Source organism: Pyrus communis, chromosome 6 (assembly GCF_041283825.1).
Source record: "Pyrus communis isolate YQ-2024b chromosome 6, ASM4128382v1, whole genome shotgun sequence".
In the NCBI taxonomy this organism is placed as follows: Eukaryota; Viridiplantae; Streptophyta; class Magnoliopsida; order Rosales; family Rosaceae; genus Pyrus; species Pyrus communis.
The window spans coordinates 4,953,548-4,975,910 of record NC_142570.1 but is presented as its reverse complement, the minus strand read 5'-3'; the positions used below and the strand labels follow the sequence as shown (position 1 = coordinate 4,975,910).

Here is a 22,363-nt window from a genome sequence, read left to right as displayed (position 1 = left end):
CCTTTATGCATTTCACATTCTTTTGAATTATTAAATCATTGTCGCATTTCACGTGGCCATTGACAGTGACACAAGCTATGGACGGAGTATGATTTTCTCCTCTTCAAATTTCTCACTCTTCCAATCCCTTCTCTTCCAATCCTTTATTATTTAAACGGTCACGATTAAGTCATGTCAATACTTGATGTTGATTTCTTTATAAAGAGAGAAAAAAAAAAGAGAAAGGTGAAAGAGAAGGGAACTGGAGCCGAAGGAATATGAAAAGGAGAGAATCGTACTCCGACATAGACAACCAAATATGGTGGAAAAAATAAGTGAAAATGGAGAATATATAGACATTGTTAATTAGCAGTATGCTTGCCACTTTATTTGCATATTTTTGGCGGATTTTATGGCCCCTAAAATTGACTTAAATGCAATGGGTTTGAACAAACTACTTTTCAATTTTAATTTTTATGAATATATTATTTTTAGCTTGAAAAACGAAATGCTATGAGTATCGAGCTAGCAGACATGATGAACATAAAAAGAAGACCAATGTTTTAGGTACACCAAGGACTAATTAGTACTCTAGCTAGGCGTGACAAATTCAAAGATTCAGTAATGATTCATATATATTTATATAGTTTGATGGGTTTTTTTTCATCCCTTTTGAGTATTTTCTACATCTCATGCAAATAATATAATCCCTACACAATCTTTACCTCTCGAGAATATACTATTAGCTCGTTTAGAAGTGCTATTGAAATAACTGAAAACACCAGTTATGTGCTTCTTCTATGAAGTACTTTAGGTGCTTTTCTAAAGTTTACTTGCATTTTCTTATTAAAGATTGGTTTCAAAAATATTTTTATTAAAAACATTTTCAGTCATTTTAAAAGAAATTCATAACGAATTCTATAATTGTGAAGCTTTTGCATTAGTACATCTTGTGTAAGTATTACCTCCGTAAATGATATGAATAATTAAGTAATGCGATCATTTTCTTTGTAATTTAGTGATGCAATCATTTTCTTTACACGAAGATATTCTAAACTACTCATATATATACAGATGAAGATTTGAACTACTCTAGCCAACTGACTTGATTTATATCAACAAAATACGATTCTTAGAACCAATTCTTATGCGATCCTAAAATGAGCTGGAACAATTTCAGAAAACGGCTACATTTCTTCAGAGACTCGACAAATGATCCGGCGAAAATGATCAAAAAATTGTAACGCATACAGTTTTACCATATCATATTTTTTATTATTTACTTTCCAATTTGATAATCGGACAAGGCACTTAAAAATGTGACACAATTGTGATGCATTCAAGAGCAAGCAACGCCAAAAATTCTTGACAACCATATGAAATCTGTTATTTCTGAATTTAATTCAAGCAAGCAAGCAATTAATTAGACCTAAAAATGCTCGTGACAGAAGCACATGCATGTGCCCACAAAATCAAACCCCCTAAACCCCAAGTAGGCCCAACATATCATCCTTCCCCCAATTTTTCTCCATTAAAATTTCTTAGCCGCAAACTTCGCCGGAATTGTTCAAAAACGTGGCCCACCTGCTGACATGGCACATCGGTAACCGTCTCAGAAGCCACGTGTTTGAAAGACCAATAGTGTCGGTCCAATTTGCTCCCTCGGGTTGCCATGCAACGATTTTATTCCCTACCGATGATACGACTGTCGTCTCCATGAATCGTAGCCGTTGATTGTGGATGGGAGAGCAAGTGTTAGCCGTTGATTGTGAAGGGTGGGACGGATCGAACTTTTTTTAAGGAAAGAGGTGCTGTGGAACGTTTCAGTTTAATAATATATTATTATGTGTAAAATTTTCTTTATACTATAATACATTATTAGACTAAATTGCTAGATGATAAGAAATCTGTTTCATATAAATTGCTCTCGATAAAAATAGAAATGAGAAGAGAAAGTGACAGAAATAAAAGGCATAGCAAGCATGAGCGAGTGGAGCATGAGCGAGTGGAGATTCACTCCGGACCTCTATGTTTGGAGTCCAAAGACAAGGAGATTTGGAACGTTGAAAAAAAAGAAAAAGAGATTCAGACACTTGATTTACGTGAGGTGGACCAGTGAGAACCGCATGAGGTCCGAATCTCCGAATCCATCGGCTCCGGATACAAAAATCCGAAGAAGATTACAATTCAGCATGAGCGAAGGCATGTGAGTGAAAATTATATGGCAACCGACACATGCATTTGAAACTTGACGATCAGGTGCGAGCTGCCATTTGGCATATTTTTCTCAACCAATGTTTTCTTTGATCTGCACATGCTGGGAGCTTCCAACTTCACATCAAGCAATCTCAATTTTGTTGGAGTTCGATTCTCCCTAATTGGCTGCCTAATTTGTGGGTTTCCCCCAGTCATCAAGTATGAAAGCTTTGTACGTGGTCCGTTGAGATTAAATGTTGTCAACAATTGATAATCGTTTACGTAATTGTTCTTAATATGCCAATTTTACGAGTTAAAAAGTCAAATTTTGCACATAGGCTTTTTTGTTAGGATGCACCACCGACATTTTATTTGCATGAAGACTTGTAAGTTTGATTAGATTTTTTTTTTTTTTTTTTTTTTTTAAACACAAGGGGATTACCCCAAAAACTAGCTCGACTTATTACAGATGGTTTGAGTCTTAGAGACTCCCATCATAAACGAGTTCTAATCCAATTAGAAGGATTCTCAAAATAATGGTACCTAAGATCCATATATAGCTCCGATTGGCAATGACATCTGCTACCATGTTTTTCTCTTGGTAGACATGCACTAACTCACATTCGGCTATGTGTGTCATAAGTTGTCTACACTAATCAATGATGATAATCAGAAGCTAAAATATTATTAATTAAACTAACCACTAAAGTTAAATCCATTTCCATATATTTGTTTCCGACTTGTATTGAATAAATAAGCGGGAGGGCGTCGGACGAGAAATAAAAAGAAGTGTGGCAGAATCTTTTCCCTACAAAAAATCTTACAAGATGATGAGGATGGGATAAAGAGGGACCAACATGGCCACTAATCACCAAGCAAATTCATTAATCTAGGTTAATTAGAGAAACCATACCAATTATTAGAGATGTTGATCTAATTACGAGTACTTTAAACCATTGGTTTGACAGAAGAGGGAAACGGCAGAACCCTACCATGTTCATGTGGGGGCTATTTGGTGGAAGCCTTTGATGTAAGCCTTGATATGAGCCTTTGATGGACCTTCCCACCCTACAAACTAGATAACATGAATGCTTCTTCAGCCAGCAGTTCAGTACCTGACTCATCAAACGCAATCCTATCAACTAATAAATTCAAAACAAGTGGTGGATGTAAGGTTCATGTACAAAAAGTTCCCGCGGATGCCTCCCGGTATAGAAAGGATAATGAGTTTTCTACTCCTTTCATCTGCGTGAATGAATTGGCAGTCAGATGTTATGAATAACATATCAATGATAGGCATACATCTAGCACTTCTACTTGACACCCATCGTAATGATAAACGGCTGAGCAAGTTTCCTACTCTTTTCTGCCATGCGTGATTCAGTAGTCAGATGTTATGAATCATATACCAATGATAGGCATATGTCAATGCACTTTCATCTGACAACTATCGTAATGATAAACGGCGTCAAAAAGGATGGTGAGTTTCCTACTCATCTTTTTCACCATGAGTGAATCAGTAGTCAGATGTTATGAATCATATATCAATGATAGGCATACATCATTGCACTTCCACTTGACACTTATCGCAACGATAAACGGCTACAGAAAGGATAACGAGTTTCCTACTCTTTTTTCCGCCATGAGTGAATCGGTAGTCATGTTATAAATCACATATCAATGATAGGCATGCATCATTGCACTTCCACTTTGACACCTATCATAATGATAAACGGCTACAAAGGACATCAAGTTTCCTACTCTTCATTTCCCCGATGAGTGAATCGATAGTCAGATGTTATGAATCACATATCAATGATAGGCATACATCATTGCACTTTCACTTAGCACCTATCATAATGATGAACGGCTCGTCTCGCTATGACCTTCTCTTGAGTTCTCAACATAAGTTTCGATTATCAGAATTCTAGTGAGGGAGGGAGGGAGGGAGGGAGAGAAAGTTTTGTGAAATATATCACATAATCATATAAAGTCACGTGACAAAGTCTCAAAACTATAATGTTTAAGTGTCCAGTTGCTAGACCTAGTCATATCAAACCAATGTCTTGTTAGCTACTTAACTGAGGCATAATTACCACTCACTTTAATCAATAGGGCATGAATCAATCAAATGTCAAAACCTCCACATGTTCAAATCATTACCAGCAATGCCAATCCTCTCTAGTTTTGTTCACTTTTTGGGTGTTTCTTCTGCAGGTAGTGCTATTTACACACTCATTTTTACCTTCCTTACACCATTGTTAATTTTTGTCGATTGATCTTCTTCAACTCATTCAATCTGACGGTCAAAAATTAGGATGAGTGTGTGAGAAATAAAAATGGACGTGTGGATAGCACCATCTTATACATCTACTTTTTTTCCCCCTTTTTTCTTTCTTTTCCCCTTCCCAAATTGGATAGGTCTAGGTGTTTTGAAGTTTGAACACCAACAAAAGCAAAAATTATGCCGGTAGACCAGATTGGAATGGGCTTCATGAAGGCCTATATGTTCGAACATTATCTATATTTCTCCATGTATCAAAGATTCAAAATACCCAATTCAGAACCAAAATCTAAAGAACCAATTCTTGAATTTAGTAAAAGTAAATAGTATCCTAAGATTTCGTTTGGTGTCTAGGATTGGAATGAAACAAATAACCATCTAAATTCACGGCATATTGAACGTAGGTGAGAATGAATTCTCATTTGATAGGATTACAAGGGGATTAAGAACGAAGGAAACTTCTTCTATCTAATCCTACCATTTTGGAGAGGATTGGAATTGATAAGTTCTCTTTTTGACTTCCTTGAAGGTAGGTGAGAATGAATTCTCATTTGCTAGGATTACAAGGGGATTAAGAACGAAGGAAACTTCTTCGGTCTAATCCTACCATTTCGGAGAGGATTGAAATTGATAAGTTCTCTTTTTGACTTCCTTCAACATACCTTGAAAATAGTAACTTCTATATTCCAATCCTCTAAACCAAACGAGGCCAAAACTAACTAAGAAACTACACATTCTTATAGTTCTAATTGCAATACATCTCTGTTCTCCTAAACATATACTTTATAAAAAAAAAATTATGAACATAAATATCAACCAAACTCACTTCAATTTCAAATGCAACTAAACTGAGTCGAAAAGATAAGAAAGATAACTTGAGTAAGTAAATAAATACTCAACCATGAATTACCTAGGACCCAAAATGAGGACATAAGGCTAGCTACTACTAAAACCAACAACAAAAAGATATAGCCATGAGCGAAGCATGAGTTGTCAAAAAGGAAGATGATCAGAAACACACCAGAAAGAAGCTCCGCAAAATTAGGGAAGATCTCAAACATGAACTAAGTAGACATCTCCTAAGAACAACGAAATCACACACACACAGGTAGTACACTTGTTTTTTGGTGAGGTTTTTTTTTTTTGGTGTTTTTTTGGGGGTGGGGTGCTCACTATATCTGCAACCAAGCTAGGGAGGACAACTCAATAATAACAAGCAAAATATATTTGATTCACCGGTTATACAAGGTAATACACATTCAGCTTTCCCGCTCAACTACTTGATCAAGGGATAACAACTTCGAATTTTGAAATCCCCATTTTTGTAGTTGTCTCATTGCACAGCACCTATCACTAGCTCCTATACTAAACAATAAATCCCACCATTTTAGGAAAATGGCAAGGATATTTGCCCATCTAGTTGACAGTTTATCATCTGGGAGCACCATCCAACCAAGCTAACTGCCAAACCAAATAGAATAACAGGATGTTATGATGTTATCTGTTATGATGGCAGATGGGATGTAGATGGGCGAGAATACAACTTTAAAGCCAAGAAAGATACACTATCATACAAGAAGACCTCCAAACAAATCAAACGTGTCTCTAATATTATGTGCTGTATTGAACTATGGAACAATTCCAAAGCACAACCGTGCCATGAAGTCAAGCATTTAGCCCAGCCTGTATCAGGGCAGCACAAAGCACAAAGCATCTTACTTCCCCTCATACTCTTAGAGTTTATATCGTCTCAAGAGGGAAAATATACAAACCCATTTCCTTTCTCTCATACCACAGGGGACTCAGTGGAACTTCTATTAAATGCAATGTTCTGTTGAACTGTTAGTAGACATAAGGCTCCCAACCCCAAGCACATTGATAAGTGCATCAATGTTCGACTAATATATGAGTGTCAAAAAACCAATTCAGCAAAACCAGAAAACACCAAAAGGACCACTAAAGAAGGATACAGTAGGGAAACCAACATGAATGCTAGCTTTGGGCCACTAAATATAGCTTATAAATGTAAGAAAGTCTAATATGCTATCAAGGGAAGTAATCTTAACCTCAAGCATATAATCCAAAATGATGCACATTCATGTCATACGATGTAAGTGTAGTCTAGGTATCTATGTCTAGGTACCTATCGTAATGTACCAACCTAGGAATGAACAAAACCTGAGAGAAATGCACGCATTAACAGTTATGGGACTTTCTAATGCTCTCATAGTATACATCCACAAAACTGGTTTCAAAGTATAACTTGCATCTCAAACAATCATTAAATGCTGTATATCAAAGTTCAGAAAGATGAACAACAAAGAAAAAAAATCAAGAAACCTGGTGGGAGATTTGGATAATAACAGAGAGAGAAGTCAAATGCACGTGTTCTATCAGCAAGGTTATCTTTCATGTAACCTTATGATGACTACACTGCAAGTAAGAGAGTATGAAATTAGAACTTATTGACAAAGTAGGTAACACCGAAACTGAAACCTGAAAATTAGCACATATAAGCCATATACATAATCATCTGTGAAGACGCATGCATTCTTATCGTTAATGCACGACAATGCTATTCTTCAACCATACTAACATGAGCATTATACATAAACATGATTAACTACACGTTATAAACATTTATGCAAACCAAAATAAAGGAAGCAAATTTGATTAGTAAAATGAGATCGTTAATCCAAAAGTGTAATGAATCTTATTCTAAACTCAACAATGCTCACATTTTATAATTTATGCAAAACAAGCTGATCATTCCATTCAAATTTCTCAGACAATGCATAATAACTTCTAAATGTAGAGCCCTAACTGAGATTTCACAAAAATCTAATCCTAAACCTGCTCACTATCACATCAAGCTCTGGACTTGCGGCGAAGACTCTTCCTGAGCTTCTTTAACTTATGCTTGTTCATCTTCTTCTTCCTCTTCTTCTTCACACTGTCAGCCCAAATCGTCCTTCCATCTTCGGACTCCACCTCGACCGCCTCGAAAACAGCCAACCGCTCCAACCCAGCTGGGGAAATCGGATTTAAGCTAAACCCAAATGGGAAATTGGGGAAGATGGGAAAGGAGTTGGGAGATTCAGCATTGTGGAAGCTTGTGCGACCAAATTGAGGAACTGGGTCTTCTGCGAAATCGGATTTGGGCGAGCCTAGATGGCTGCGGTGGGAAATAAGAGAGGGTGTGGGTTTGGGGAAGAGATGGGTTCTGAGGGACACCGCTGTTCTCAGAGACGGTGCGTTTTTGGCGAGTTTGTGAACAAAGCTCGCCATCTCGGGGCGGAGAGAGGCGGTGAAATTGACGGATCAGAAACTGCTCCGTCGCGGAGTGACTCACCGTTGGGAGGATTTGAAAAGCTGGATTTGCTATGGCATTTTTGGTTATGCCGAAAAGGGTTTCATTTCGAACTGGAGAATGGCGACTACACGGGCTGCGAGTCGCTAGAACAAGAAAGACGCGACGACGTCGTTTGGTGAACAGAATGATGAGAAATGTTTTACAATATCCCCAAACTTAGTGCCATATTCCAATTTGACCCCTGGTTTTTTTATTCTCTCTTTTTTGGCACTTGATATTTTGTTTGAAACTAATATACATGGCAAGGAAGATTCGAACTTGTTGCATAGAAAGTACATTTACACTAGTCAATTTGACTAAGATGCTTTGGCCACAGGTGGAATTTTTTGAATCAAAACCAAAAAGCGATTGAAATCGACCAAACTAGTCAGCTCGGTGTACCAAATTTTGGTTCGATTTTCTTACCTGACGAGCCGTCTTAGTATTGGATTTGTCCCTTACGATTTTTTTTTTTAACAAATTTGTTTTAATTTATTTGTTGGATCATAGTCTTTTGAAACGTACCAATGTTTCAGCTCACGTTAGATTTTTCATCTCTAGTATTAAATTACAAGTTATATTTATTTATTTGAGCGATAAAAATTTAACAAAAAAATTGTAATAAATTCAAGGATCCGACTCAAATCCAAGGAAGGTGCTTAGTTGAGGGTTATTGCTCAAAGAATTTCTTATGACTATAAACGGCGCCGTCCCCTTCAAGTTAAAAAGAGCGCCAGCAACTCGGAACAAAAAAAAAAACACACGAGAAGAAAGAGCGCCTGATTCTCTCCCATGGAGGAACCCACATTTGAGCCTGTAAAACCCTAATTTCTCATCCCAATTCGCACTCAGAAACGTTCGATTTCGCTTCCTAACATTTTGATTTGCATTTTTCAGGATCTAATTCACGCGATTTTCAAGATCCTCTGGTCCAGAAGAGCTATCGGTTTGAATTCCCCGCCAATTTTTGTTCCTTCTGCTCCGTCAATTTGTGACTTCTTCTTTCTCATATGACTTGTCCATTTCTGTTTCCGTTTCCAGAGCGTCAAATGATCGAAGGCACCGATGCGTTGGATGGCGAGGTACTAATTGTTCTTCCACATTTTCGTAAATTGATTGCTGTTAAATGTGGAAGTAATTTGGGGCAAGGAAGATTAGATTTCTGCTGTAGAAACCCTAATTTTGGGATTCACCGACATCAAACTTTGTTTGGTGCAGACCGGAGCTGGAACATCAAAGAAGAATCGCCCCACATCAGGTTTTAATCACATTATAGGTTTCACTATTTTTATGGGATTTTTTATTTGTTTGTATGTAATGTGGTTTTTTATTGTTGATGCTTACTTTGTTCCGCGATTGTTATGCAGCCAATGGAAATGCCTTAAAATTGAGCTGTGAACTTCTCCGGAATTTTACCACAGGTTCGCACAGACTTTTGGTTGCTTAGTTGAGATTGAATGTGGTCAGAAGTTTTGTGCGTTTATTGTGACATTTTGAGAAGCATTTTGTGTTGTGGCAGAGGCTGTGCAGCGTGCTGCTACAATTGCTGAAGCGGAGGGCGTGAGTAAAATTGAACCAACTCACTTGGAGCGGGTTCTCCCACAGTTGCTTTTGGATTTTTGAGGTATCCATGAGGACCCTAATCTTATTTTTTTTATTTGTTTTGCTACTTTTCTTTTGGTTTTCTTATGCTTTATAATTCCATTTGAATCCTTTACAATATGGATGCATTATTGGAAAGTAATGCACTTTGATAGGTGGTGTAACTTGAGATAAGACAGCATTCATACGCTTGACCCAAAGGCGGCCCTCACATCAGCTTTAAAGTAGTTCCCACAGAAACTGAAGTCTTGATGTTTAGGTTTATGTTTCTCTGCTACCGTATGATTCACATGTCGAACCCAAGAAATTTCCATTTGATTTTCTTACTGTCCATGTAAAAAATTTATAGATATTAACAGGGCAAGTGGATTTTATACCTATTGAAATTCATTCTGCTTAAATTAATTGTTCCTTTGTCCATGGTACATAAAAACATGTTTTCCTTGCTCAAGTGACCGGAGTTATATACTTTGCCTTCGAAATTGGAGTTTTATGTTTTGTATTCAATTGTCTCTGGCACCAATCACCATATGGTGAACTCAAGAATTTTGTATTTGGTTTTCGTTCATATAACCTGTAGATAGTGATATCCATGCTGATTAGAATACTTTTCTTGTGACGGAGAAATGAGATAAGGATCCAAAAGAAAAGGCTGAAAATGAACAAGGCAATGAAAAAACCCTAATGTGGGGAAGTTGATTAGTTGCTTCCTATAAAACACTTTTCTTTTCTATAGGGATGGTGATGGAATGCCTTTACATGGGACCTTCATTTCTATGGAGTGCACTTAGATGGACTTTGATTTTCTTAGTGGAAGTTCTGTTTTGTTTTGAAGCATGAATCTGAGGAAGCATGTCTATTGATAATTTGACTGCCTGCGTTTTGCTTCAGGTTCCAAAATTTGGTGAACTAAAACAAGAGTATGGACGGTAATATTCTCGGAGGCATTGACAATAAGGTTGTTTCTTTGGAACCAAACCTCGTATTAGATGTTTGTTTGCTGCTATGAACTCACTTTGTAATTTTTAAGCTAGAATCCTTGAATTTCTGCTGGAAATCTTGGGAGTGGGAGTTTAGGATATGCATGATCTTTGGTGTACTGTAAATCTTCGTTGAATTAGTATAAGTCTAAACGACAAATTGCCCCTCATTCCTCTCTTCTTTTACTCACTTAACTAGCTCTGCTAGGTGACCGGAGACGGGATAGGTACAGATGAGCTCTGTGGAAGATAGGCAGGGGTAGAACTTTAAACAATGTTGGAATATCGTTTGAAGGGGAACACAATATTTTCTTATTCGTCGTGCTATTTTACATCATCACTTTCATTGAGAATACATATGAGATACAATTAATCTAGTAGGATTCCCATTGATAACAAACATGAAACATATATCCACCTAGTGCTTGATTTGAGACAGCATACACCTAACGTCCTTACTGTTAGGCCTCTCTTTCGGGTTATCCAGAGTGCAAAAGCAAGCAATCTTGAGAACCAGGAGCATTTGCTCCTCATATCCATTTCCCAACAGTTTCGGGTCGATTGCCTGCCTAGGGTTCTCCGAAGTCATGACGTTCCTCATCCACTTAACCAGACTCATCTCATTTGTGTTTTGGAAAAACTCATCGGATGGAAGCTTTCCCATCACCAGAACCCCCAACACCACCCCGAAACTGTATATATCACACCTGTCAGTGAACTTGAATGTCTGATGGTATTCTGGTGCTATATAGCCAACAGTTCCTGCCACATTCGAAGTTGAAATGTGAGTCTGAGCGTCCGGCATTGCTTTTGCAAGCCCGAAATCTGCAATCCGAGCTTCCATATCGTCATCCAGCAGGACGTTTGCGGGCTTGAGGTCTCTGTGAATGATGTGGGGGGTGTTGTCCGTGTGAAGGTATTCAAGCCCTGAAGCCACTCCAAGAGCAATCTTATGCCGTGTAAGCCAATCCAACTCCCTTGTTCCCGCCGCAACTTGATTCAACATGTCTTGCAAGCTCCCGTTCTTCATGAACTCATAGACCAGGTAATGACAATCCGGTCTAGACACGTGGGCTAGCAGAGGAATAAGATTCCGGTGCCTAATTTTGCTCACGGTGTTGATCTCCGATCGGATTTGACGCATCTTCTTGTTCATAAGCTTACTTTCCTCGTCAGCGGTCAGTTCATCGGCATCTTTTGGGGGTTGAACTATCTTCTTTATTGCAATCATTTTGCCGTTGCTTCCCGGCAACTCGGCTTTATAAACCTCTCCACATCCACCCCTTCCTATGAGTTCCAAATTAACCAGGCCATCATCTTTTTCCAGGAAAGCCAAGTCCTCTTTCCTCTTGATCAGAGAACTGAAAATCGCAGGACCGCCATCTTTGCCGCCACCTTTTACTACGGCCAAGAGCAGCTTGAACAGCAGAGAAAAGATGAATCCGGATACACATCCGGCCAGTGCTCCGGCTAAAAACCCGAGCAGCCACCCTCCTACCTTCTTCTTGTTACTCTTCTTGTGCTTTTTTGTTGGAGATGGACCCGGAGCAAGAGCGTTATATGGAGCTTGAGCATTAGCAGAAGGTGTGGAGTTGTGGTGTTTTGTGGTTGAATTCTCAGCCAAAATGTAACGTTTTGGCACATCGGTTGCTGAAATCTCGACCCCTTTCATCGTTGGCACCGAGCCTTCGAGGAATTCGTTTCCAGCGAAGTTGAAAGACCGAAGATTGCGAAAGGAACGAATGGTAGCTGGGATTTTCCCGGAGAAGAAATTGTCAGCAATGGAAAGGCTTTCCAGGTTGGGAAAATGCTTGAGGAAGCTCAAATTCCCGGACAACTTGTTGGACGAAAGGTCGAGGGTTCGAAGGCGAATGAGGTTAGACAGCGCGGCAGGAACTTCCCCGGAAAACTGGTTGTCTCCGAGGTTGAGAATCTCAAGCTTTCGGCAGTCAACGATTTGAGATGGGATTTGGTCAACGAGTTTGTTGTGAGCAAGAGAGATCTCTTTGAGCTCGGAGAGTCGCCCTATTGCCGGGCTCAGAAAGCCATCGAGGCGGTGTGTTTTGAAGACGAGCCGGGTGATTCGGAGGACGTAGGTGTTGTTGTCCGAGAGCCTGCGCTCGCAGAAGACACCGGGAGTGTTGCATGGAGCTGGTTGATTGATATGGAATTGGAAGCCCAGGGTTTTTTGGATGGTGGTGAGGGCTTGGAGGTCGGAAGGGTCGAGATTGAGTCTCGCGTGGATGAGGAGGAGGAGGGAGAGGAAGGTGAGGAGGCTGAGCTGGGCGGTGGTGCCGGATATGGCTGCCATTTGTGGCCGGAAATTTGTGTGTTTTTGGACTTTGAACTAGGACCAGTTCATACTTGTTGGTTGGCTCGGTTGTTGGTTTTGTATTTTATAGAAGGAGGGTGTGGAATAATGGACGGAATGTGGAGCCCCCATTCGCAGTAGATTCCAATCTCCAATCAGACAAGTTTACTCTGACTAAATAATATCAATTAAATTATCTCGTTAATGCCGTTTTTAATTGGTTCTCACTTTTCCAGCGAATCCACCCCCTTTTTCCCATAATCCCAAGTTTGTAAAGTTCTTTTTTTGTTTTTTTGTTTTTTTTAACCATAAACGATGTTATTCTCATATCTCATTTTATCTCTCACACATTCATTTTAATTTTTGATTGTCAGATCGAATGAATTGAAGAATATCAAATGATGGAAATCATCAGTGTGTGTGTGAGGTAAAAAGAAGTGTTGGATAACACTACTCTTTGAGTTTTTTTTTATATTAGCACTCCGTATATTGTTGAATACACGTCATATAAATTTTAATATTAAATAACTTATGCACTCCACTTAAATATATATTTTCTTCTTCCTAGTAGATAGCAGACGATGCAGAAGAGCATTCGTAGTAGAGCAGCAGTGGTGATGCCTTGCAAAATTGACATCCAGTTTGGTTGATATCGAACAGAAAATTGAATCCAAGGCACTCACAACTTTTCCAATATGAATCCTTGCAATCACTAATGCAAAGACTTGCATGCAAAATCGAATTTTCTTATGGCAAATTCGATACTAAATTATGTTGCTCATTGGTGGCTTAACCAAATTCCCCCTCCCTTTAGTGTAAACAATATCATTGTACAATTTTTTTTTTTTGAATTATCTGGGAATATTAAATAAGAGGTGATTAGCCTAAAGGCAACATTAATAAGCTCAAATCTATCATCGATATGTCTGTAAGTTGGATTCACCGCCTGCTCATACAATATATAATATACATTTAAATAGTTGATCGTGGTGAAGAAGATGAGTTTAATGTGGGGTTTAAGTGGCGATTGTAGAGTGTATGTAGAAAGTGTGGCGGGTGAGGGAAATAGTGGAATGCATGTGGAATGTATTAAGATAATTATAATTTAAAAAGTAAATACGGAGAATATTAAATAAGTGGAGTGTAGTTAACAAACCGTAAGGAGTCAATAAAACAACTTGTTAATTGTAAGACTAATTCGTCAATGACTCATCTTTCAATCCACCCATAATAATAAAAGAGTTAAATGTATGTTTGGATGTGGGTGTAGTTATATTACTTAGAACGGATGTGCTTTCTTTATGTATTTACTAAGCATTAGGCTACTGCCCACTGTTATGATTAATCCTTAAGCGTTTAAGAAATAAGAAATGACGCTTAGACCTACCTAGGCACCTAGATTTGCCTAGGTGCCTAGGTCAGACTCTCGCTTAGACAGAAAATAGATAACTTCCATTTTGCGTTTTATTTTATTCAATAAATTGTTAGAAACTTATTAGATACTTGGACGAACACTCATTATATGTTTGTTTCAATGTTTTCAATATATTCTAGTACTTTATAATTTATATGCCATTGTAGTTTGCATTTATACATTCGAAGACAATTATATATTTATTTAAGTATAAGTAGACATTTAGTTATATATTATATAATAAAAGTAATTAAAACACAAAAAACACCTAGGCCCCATCTTAAGTCCTGTCTAGACAGACATTAAAATTCTGTCCACCGTCGACTAGCGCCTGGCGCGTTTTAAAATCTCACATATATTTGAAATAGGTAACAAATTTCACCGTTGTATTGGAACCCCATTATACACGGCGATAGACTGCCAATGGACTGCATATAGTCAAGCACTCAATATTTCGTAATTTCATGCCCCGTTCCTAGGGTTAAATAATTTTCTTGACTTGGAAGTTTCCAAGTCCACCCCCACTCAAATCTCCATCGGTCAAGTCAACACAAAGGGCAAGCCAAGTCTTTGGGACGTTTCTGGCCGTTAGATCCAAGATTATTTTTAAAAGGTTTCTTTCAAATAGTTATTTTGATATTGACTTTAGAGATATTAAGAATTAAAAGATTTTTTCGCTGAGAGATTTTTCGGTGTATCAAAAACACAGTTTGATATTTTAAATGTAATAATATAATTGGTTAAAAATATAAAAAAAAAAATTTACAACCAGTTATATTGTAATACATATAGCTCGTTTGGATGCGCTTTTAAAATGATTGAAAACGCTTTTGGTAAAAATATTTTTTGAAAACAGTCCTTAATAAAAATGCTTGTAAATCTTGGAAAAGCACTTAAAGTGCTTTTGGAACCTAAAAACATTTTCTCTAAAAGTGTTTTCAGTTATTTTAAAATCATATCCAAACAAACTCTTAATGTATCAAATCGTATTGCAGACGTACTAAAAAAATTCCCTCCTTGCTATGGACAATGGGCCACCATCCCCTCCAAAGTCTCCCACTGGGGCCACTCCTCCAGTCCCAGTCAACACTCTTCTCTTCTTAATTTCCAGTAAATTATTTGCTCATTGTTTTGTCCTCATATATTATCTGCAAGTTGGAGCCGAAATAAAATGAAGAAGAAACGAGGGAAGAAATAAAGTTTGGTTTTCTTAAATGAATAACGCGTGAATGAGCACTAGACTGTGTTTTGTGTGTGAAAACAAATAACTCATTGCGGCTAAACATTAAAAAATACACTTTTATTATATTTATCCACACTAGGGTTACTACTCAACCGGTTTGAAATCAGTGATGATCCTTACCAAAATCAAAACAAGAAACTTAAGTATTTTTTGTATGGTAATTTACGTTAACTTTGGTTATTCATATATTTCGGTTTGTTTTCGGTCTTTTTTTTATTTTTTTTATTTACTGAAGATGGTTTTCATATATTTTGCATTTTTTTCCTTCCAAGTCCGGTATTTCACATTTCTCAATTTATTTGGAGAATACAAGCAATTCTAACATGCTAAACTCACTAGACAATGTAATTAGAAGTTCATTTATTTGAGTAGAAAAACGAATCAATATGTAAAAGTTGAACCAATCGATTGAACACATACCAATTATAAAGCTAATTAGTGCTCTAGCTAGAGTTTTAGAGATGTGGATGGGGGTGCAACAACGACAACATGGGAGATACTACGGTCTAGTGATATTCCTTTTCACTTTTAAGTGAGAGGTCTTAGATTTGATTCTCACCAAAGACAAATTTGAACCACATTATTGCTAGCCCATTGTGAGATTAAGCCCCCTCCCCTTAGTGTCGATAATATTGTTTGTTAAAAAAAAAAAAAAAAGATAAGGGGCTTTGCCCGATGGAGACAATAGAATGATTAGGGTTTTATTTTTTATTTTTATTTAAGTGATTTAGTTCGGTGTAAAAAAAAGTTTGATTGAGTTGGTTTTGATAAATAAGGGCAGTTTCAGAAATAATGTCGAATGTAAAGAGATAATGATAGATAAATAAAATACAATGCAAGTCTAAAAGTAAGTTGGCTGTAGAGATGCAAATATGAGTTTGAATAAAATTTCTCATATTTATATAGCCGTACTATTGCTGAACGTTATAGTAACTAATATTTATGTCCTTGATAATTTAATAGGCTTTTCCGCTAAAAAAAGGCTTTGAGATTGACATAACTTCTCACTTTGGCCATTGAGATTGAAAATTGATACAAGTGGTTTCTAAGTTTGTCCACCGTAAATCATTTTTGATATTTTCGTGAAAAATCTATCAATATCATCTTTATATTGTCAAATAAACGACCACATGACCATTTTTTTAAGAACATTTTCATCAAAACCAGCCCCTTCACTTGTTTTTTTTTCTTCACATTTTTCTCTCATCTCTCTTGTCTTTTGACCTTAGTCCTCATCTCTCTCATCGGAAGAGGATCCTCTCCGGATCCTCTTTGTAGGAATCTGGAGGATCAACCAATTGTGTCCGTTCATCATACATTGTGCGATTAATTTTCTTTAAATACTATTTATATTTAATTTCAAATAAAAATTTTAAAATAATTTTTAACCATACGATATAAAATAAACGGACACGATTGATTGGTCATTTGGATCCCCACAAATAGAATCCAAATAAGATCCTATTCATGTCTCATCAATTTGTTCTTGTTAGCACATAGAGTAAAGAAAAAAGAGTACCACCAATGCAGCCTTGTAACTATTGAGAACAAATGATAATAACTTACAATTAGTCACCCTATAAATACAAACCAACCACTACAATACCATTTACCAAGTCAAAATGCAAACTAAGGCAACCTATATAACGAATTAACAAAAACCCTACACCTTAGGACAAATTGATGAGAGAGATGTCTAAGGCTAAAAACACGAGAGAGATGAGAGAAAAAAAAGGCGAAAAGGCAAGTGGATGGATCGATTTTGACAAAAATACCCTTTAAAAACTGGTCACGTGATTTTTTTTTAATGATGATGTTGACAAATTTTTTACGGAATGATTAAAATGATTTACGGTGGATAACGTCAGGGAGCACTTATATCAATTTTCAATCTCAAAGACCAAAATGAAGAGTTACCCCAATATCAAAGATAATTTTGGTTTTAAAACATAATTTAATATGCCTTTACAAGTAGAGCATAATGAATGGACAAAGAACACTAGTTAGCTGCTGCAAATTCAACAGCAGCTCTTGCATCAACTTGAACACAAAATAATTAAAATTGTAAATACAAATTAGACACGAATTCATCGAGCTGCTGCTGAATTTGTAGCAGCCAAGTAATATAGATAAACAACATACCCTTGAAAGCAAAAATGGCTAAACAAATAAACCTTACAGAAGTTGACCCTCGACTAATTAGTGCGGTCAAACTTTTGTGCCTTGTCGGCTGATTGTCTTTTTCTAAAGAAAGAAAATTTACATATACTCATTTGTATTCTTATTCAGACCGTTTAACATAATTTAATTTCAGTCAGTTCTATAATTCTGTTTCTTTTTTAATTATATAAAAATTCGACCAGGCGTTCGGATTTTGATGAAATGGGAAATAGATTCCTGATCCAAATTCCGTCCGAACAAACATGGCTCATCATTGACTGAGAGTATCTTCAATGGAGACCTTAAAAGAATCCTCATCACCGTATAAACCTCACATTTAAGGGCAAAGGGCTTCCAATGAGTCCGAAAAGAAGTCACTGAAGTATATGATAGTATAAAGACTACATGGAATTCCTATAAAAATCCTCAAACGTAAGGATGTGGACAGGGACTCTAAATGGTGGTACCCAGTTTGAAAATTTGGAAAAATTGGATGGGCTTCAACCCACGTGAATGCAAAAGCGCCAAAGCACAACATCAGTGTAGCGTACAGAGTCAGATTCTCTGCCCTCTCATTTTTCATATTTTCGTGCCCTTTTGTTTTGTGTGGTCACGGTTAAATCACGTTAATATTTTATATTTTTTTTTATAGAGATAATAAAATAAAAAGAAATAATAATATAAAATGTTGATGTGGCTTAATCGTGACCACACAAACGAAAGGGTACGAGAAGTGAGAGGGTAGAGAATCTGCCGCCACAATGCACTTGCTATCTACGGTTTTTTTTTTGCTATGTCAAATCAACAGCTTGGATTGTTTCATACGATCTTCTTTTCCTTATTGTTGGAGATCCAACAGCTACTTTTCAAACTCCCAATTTTTTTTTCCATTTGTTTAGGATTCTACTATAGGGACTCCTTCATTGAAGCAAATATTTTTTAGGGACCCGTACATTCTTGTTGAGTTCCTAAAATGTCTTCAACAATGGTGGTAAAGACTCTATTTTAGGGTCTCCCATTAAAGATGCTCGAGCTAAACCTAAAGGTTGGCACCTTAAAATAATTATAGAGAATCAGATATCAGAGACACAGTAATTTAAGCACTGAAAAATCATTCAAGCAACATTTTCAACATTTAATTAGGGTTTATAGCAAAACCCAATTAGCAAAAGACCCAGCAGCCCCGGACTTGGTGCTTATGGAGTCCTAGCAATTTTCACAACTTCACACTAGCAAATTTATTTTTAATGCACACTAAAACATCCAGCTCTCTCATGAAAGAGCCATAATTAATGTAATAAAACATGATTAACAACAGCATTATCATGCATACGTTTAACTAAACATGCCTCAGTCGAGACAGCAGCGGAACATGAAGAACTTCTCCATCTCGCGGCCGCACTCAGCGCACGCTATTCTGTCCGGTATGTCAGGACCGAACCCTGGGATGACCAAACGAGTGCAGTGCTGTGGCGTGTGACGGCGTTCGAGTTCATCTTGAAGTGTTGGGACGAAGCCTTTGTCCGCAGCTGGGGCTTTCCATGCATCAAAGTCATCCAAAGTGAGTAGAGTGAGGTGTCCATTGGCCCTAGCCCTCTCATTCGAGCCTCTCCACACCATTACCCAACCTTGGTCACTTCCGTCGTAGCTAAGCAATGTCATAACCTCCCTCAGTATGTTATCATTGTCTAGAGTCTTGTGGTGTTTCGCCTTTGAGCACCGCATGCTGTCCATTCGGTTCCAGAAGAACCAGGTTGACGTGTATTCAGGCCAGTATCGACTGAGGTTCTCTGTTTCGATGGTCTTGTTCACTTTCCTTATCCTCTCCTTGGTTGCGGTGCTTCTTCCTACGTAAACCAAGTCCAAGGAGATGCCAGCGAGTTTTGCCACATTTTTCGCCCTGTCTGTGAACTTTCGAATCCAATCCAAGTCGTCGCTTCCATACAAGCATACGAATCTCCCTTTTTCTATCTGACAAAGCAAAGCAAGTTCATGTTAGTTTTAAATCCCTTCAAAATGTTGGCTTAATGAGTAGATAGTTTTGAGTATGTGAGGATATTATATTATCAAACTGTCTAACATAAAGACGTTAACTTGTCAGATAATCTAACACGTTATGTTGTCAGATGATCAATATGAATAATGGAATATATGAATTCTTGCTGTAGTATTAACAAAGAAAATCTTGTGATAGGGAAGTACTTACCCCTTCTAGTATGTTTGGATCAATGCCGTCGGCAACGAGCTCGAGCCTCCAGCTCTCTGCATTCCACAGTTGTTGCTCTTTCTCATCAGTGAAAGGGAAGGCCACATTGCCCCAAATCCACAGCATGTGGATGGCATTCAGAGAGGACACCCTCCCTTGTGGATCCAATGCCACTACGATCATCTTCTTGTCAAATTGCCAATCATTTCTGATAAACTTTACAACCGGAGGTTCGATGATTAGAGGGTCGTAAACTGTGTACCACTGCATCTTTGACTTCAAGTCCTCGAATCTCAAGCGCTTCGCTTCATCCCAAACATTCCTGTCCACCATGGGGATCCAAACAAACTCGTACTCAACTTCCGGCCTATTCTGCTTATCTTTGTAGATGTGATCGAGGATTAAAATCTCTTCGTTGCTCAGACTAAGATCCGTAATTAGGAGCAACACATGCCTTCTCCTCAACACTTCAAGACCATGCTGTTTTTGCCAATGGAATGATTTATGAATAAATTTGACTGTTTGGTTAGTTGGTTGAAATGTAAGAGTGGGAATACAAGTTATAAGTAGACATTTACCCTCGACTTGGTTGTGCCGATTTGGAGAGGTTGAATATCATCCCTCTGTGAAATCAGTACACGTAAATTCTTCAGGTTATCAAGGTGGAGGCTTTGGAAGAGCCGTTTCAGAGTCTCATATTCTTCTTCATATCTCTTCGCCACTGGATCCAACAGTAAATTTTGTTCAGTATTTTGTTACATTAAGTTGCAAGAGATACATGTCAATAGTTATAGAGGTGAAAATCCAAGAACCTACCAATGTATTGGCGACAATTTTCAAGTTCGTTCGTGAGGTGATCGTGTATGTTGTTCAGCTTATGAGCCAAGCTTGACAGTTCCCATACCTCTGTGGTTGATGCAACGTACCTACAAATGAGTGGAAAAGGAGCTGCAATTAGCTTAGGCATAGCTTGAGATGGATGCGATGAAATATGTTACCGAATGGCTTACTCGTGCCTACTGCCAGTAAGGATGGCAATATGGGAGGCACTAGCCAGAATGCCTCGAATGACCCAATACGCAGCAGCAGGAATATGCGCCAAGGCAATTGACAGTGGAGGTTTGTCTTCTGAAACGTACTGAGACTGCATATAGACCATATCACCGTACTCAACAATGCGCTTGGTGACATTGAGAATCGCCTTGTTGAGGTTGTTGATTGCCTCAAGTTGAGGTTTTACCGAGTCAGCATGCTCTACAATGTCCGAGAGTTGCCTCAGGGTGGCCAGGGACTTGGCTAATGGATCGGTAGTGCAAAGCTGAACCACTAGCCAGAACTCTCCATAGTACACAGAATATGCAGCCAGGGTTATCACCACTTTTGCATCCCATGGGTAACTCGAAAGGGTCCTGAGTAACTCGATTGCACTCGCATGCGCATCAGCGCCGCCTGAGCATTGGCAAGTTATCTGCCATTACATGGATACACAGCGCTTACAGATTTGTGTATTGCATGGAAGAATGTAATAGAAACAAATAATTTAATATATCGACATCAAATCTAACTGTACTCGAAATAATATGATTTTCGTTGCGTAAAAAGTTCTTAGCTTTAGCAAAAAAGATTCTATGCTTAAAGATAACCTCGCAGTAGATCTTTTGTATGAGATAAGACAATCCATGGAACACGGCATCCGCACTTGACAACGGGGTCCTGTCCTCCACAGTATCCAAGTGTTCTGGAGTACCCTGCACCACAAGCAAAGCAATTTCGTCACCGAAACAAACAGAACTATTGCAGTATATGAGTGTTTTCAAGCAACTAGGGAAAAATTAGCACAAAATAAAGAGAATGGGGGAAGGGAATACAAGTAAACCGCCAGCATGGCCACGAGGAGTGCGATGAAATATTTCCTCGATGACTTGGAGAATTTGGTTGACATCGACGCTGTGACTGTCGGATCTTCCCGGAGTATGAGTGTCCCGGATTTGCCTCACCAATGCACTATCATCAGATTGTGGTGCGGACATTGTTCTTTTATCCCTCGGAATCTGCTTCGGAGCTGCCAGCTGATATTGTTGGCTTGCCATTTTTCGGAGCTTCGAATTAAAATGCTTAAGGGAGAGCGGAAAACTTTGGGTTTGAGTGGTTTTACAGTTTCAGAAACTAAGCCTTTATATAACAACAAGAAGATGCAATAAAAGGTAAAGCCTTAGGAACATGTACCTTGCTTGCAATGAGAGTCTAATTAAAGTAAAAGCCAGGCATGTACTTGATAAGGACATAAGTTTTTTGTTGGTGGTTATTCCGCTGCATTATCTTTGATTTGAGGTTTTCTGTCGAAAAGTAAATTTAGAAGTAGAGCTAATATGCATGGACGATTGTCACTCGTTGATATGTACGAGAGTCTCATGTGTTAGAAGCGTCGTGTAGACTCTAATACGCTAAATATGTACATGAAGACGATATTTTAAAATAGAGATACGAGGTGAATCATGTCAAGCACTATAAGAAGAAAAAATCTAAATTTACACCAAATACACATAAATATGGACAATTGTCGGTCTTTATTAATAAGTATGAGTAACATAGTAAGAACGTCCCGAAGACTCCAAACTCAAAACATTTCTTGTAAA

The 22,363-nt window shown here is 38.0% G+C and overlaps 4 protein-coding genes and 1 long non-coding RNA gene across 12 annotated transcripts; 1 reads left to right on the top strand and 4 right to left on the bottom strand.

Annotated features, from left to right (window-relative positions):
• Positions 1 to 5,666: 5,666 nt before the first annotated feature.
• LOC148696148 (uncharacterized) lies at positions 5,667 to 6,893 on the bottom strand. Its single transcript, XR_015963446.1, has 2 exons — positions 6,800 to 6,893; positions 5,667 to 5,920 (listed from the first exon to the last, which is right to left on the bottom strand). It is a non-coding gene; the product is annotated as an uncharacterized LOC148696148 (long non-coding RNA).
• A 434-nt stretch (positions 6,894 to 7,327) lies between these two features.
• LOC148696147 (uncharacterized) lies at positions 7,328 to 7,747 on the bottom strand. Its single transcript, XM_088696168.1, has one exon. The coding sequence runs from the start codon at positions 7,745 to 7,747 to the stop codon at positions 7,328 to 7,330; it is 420 nt and encodes a 139-aa protein (XP_088552294.1).
• Positions 7,748 to 8,494: 747 nt separating this feature from the next.
• LOC137709685 (centromere protein X) lies at positions 8,495 to 13,607 on the top strand. 8 transcript variants are annotated; one of them, XR_015963445.1, is made up of 8 exons: positions 8,496 to 8,627; positions 8,709 to 8,757; positions 8,853 to 8,893; positions 9,030 to 9,069; positions 9,179 to 9,232; positions 9,331 to 9,435; positions 10,305 to 10,371; positions 13,276 to 13,607. XR_015963445.1 is itself a non-coding variant. In XM_088695502.1 (7 exons), the coding sequence occupies exons 1-6, from the start codon at positions 8,604 to 8,606 to the stop codon at positions 9,432 to 9,434; spliced, it is 312 nt and encodes a 103-aa protein (XP_088551628.1). In that variant the 5' UTR covers positions 8,495 to 8,603; the 3' UTR covers position 9,435; positions 9,569 to 9,818. The 8 variants fall into 8 exon arrangements, 4 of the variants coding, with proteins under 4 accessions (XP_088551628.1, XP_088551627.1, XP_068304772.1 ...); XR_015963444.1 differs by having other exon boundaries at positions 13,273 to 13,607; XR_015963443.1 differs by having other exon boundaries at positions 10,150 to 10,371.
• LOC137709683 (leucine-rich repeat receptor-like serine/threonine/tyrosine-protein kinase SOBIR1) lies at positions 10,682 to 12,860 on the bottom strand. The gene has a single exon (XM_068448668.2). It carries the CDS (start codon positions 12,702 to 12,704, stop codon positions 10,812 to 10,814), a length of 1,893 nt encoding a protein of 630 aa, XP_068304769.2. The 5' UTR covers positions 12,705 to 12,860; the 3' UTR covers positions 10,682 to 10,811.
• A 5,009-nt stretch (positions 13,608 to 18,616) lies between the features above and the next one.
• Positions 18,617 to 21,972, bottom strand: LOC137711453 (protein SIEVE ELEMENT OCCLUSION B). The gene is made up of 7 exons (XM_068450696.2): positions 21,596 to 21,972; positions 21,371 to 21,475; positions 20,738 to 21,195; positions 20,544 to 20,653; positions 20,306 to 20,448; positions 19,728 to 20,207; positions 18,617 to 19,492 (listed from the first exon to the last, which is right to left on the bottom strand). Exons 1-7 carry the CDS (start codon positions 21,815 to 21,817, stop codon positions 18,872 to 18,874), a joined length of 2,139 nt encoding a protein of 712 aa, XP_068306797.2. The 5' UTR covers positions 21,818 to 21,972; the 3' UTR covers positions 18,617 to 18,871.
• Between the last annotated feature and the right edge of the window lie 391 nt (positions 21,973 to 22,363).

Coding starts and splice junctions, on each gene's coding strand:
- LOC148696147 (XM_088696168.1), bottom strand. CDS start 7,747: ATGGCGAGCTTTGTTCACAAACTCGCCAAAAACGCACCGTCTCTGAGA.
- LOC137709685 (XM_068448671.2), top strand. CDS start 8,604: ATGGAGGAACCCACATTTGAGCCT. Junction 8,894..9,029: donor CCGATGCGTTGGATGGCGAG/GTACTAATTGTT, acceptor TGTTTGGTGCAG/ACCGGAGCTGGAACATCAAA. Junction 9,233..9,330: donor TCTCCGGAATTTTACCACAG/GTTCGCACAGAC, acceptor GTGTTGTGGCAG/AGGCTGTGCAGCGTGCTGCT.
- LOC137709683 (XM_068448668.2), bottom strand. CDS start 12,704: ATGGCAGCCATATCCGGCACCACCGCCCAGCTCAGCCTCCTCACCTTC.
- LOC137711453 (XM_068450696.2), bottom strand. CDS start 21,817: ATGGCAAGCCAACAATATCAGCTGGCAGCTCCGAAGCAGATTCCGAGG. Junction 21,476..21,595: donor GCCATGCTGGCGGTTTACTT/GTATTCCCTTCC, acceptor CTTGTGGTGCAG/GGTACTCCAGAACACTTGGA. Junction 19,493..19,727: donor ATCCAAACATACTAGAAGGG/GTAAGTACTTCC, acceptor TTGCTTTGTCAG/ATAGAAAAAGGGAGATTCGT.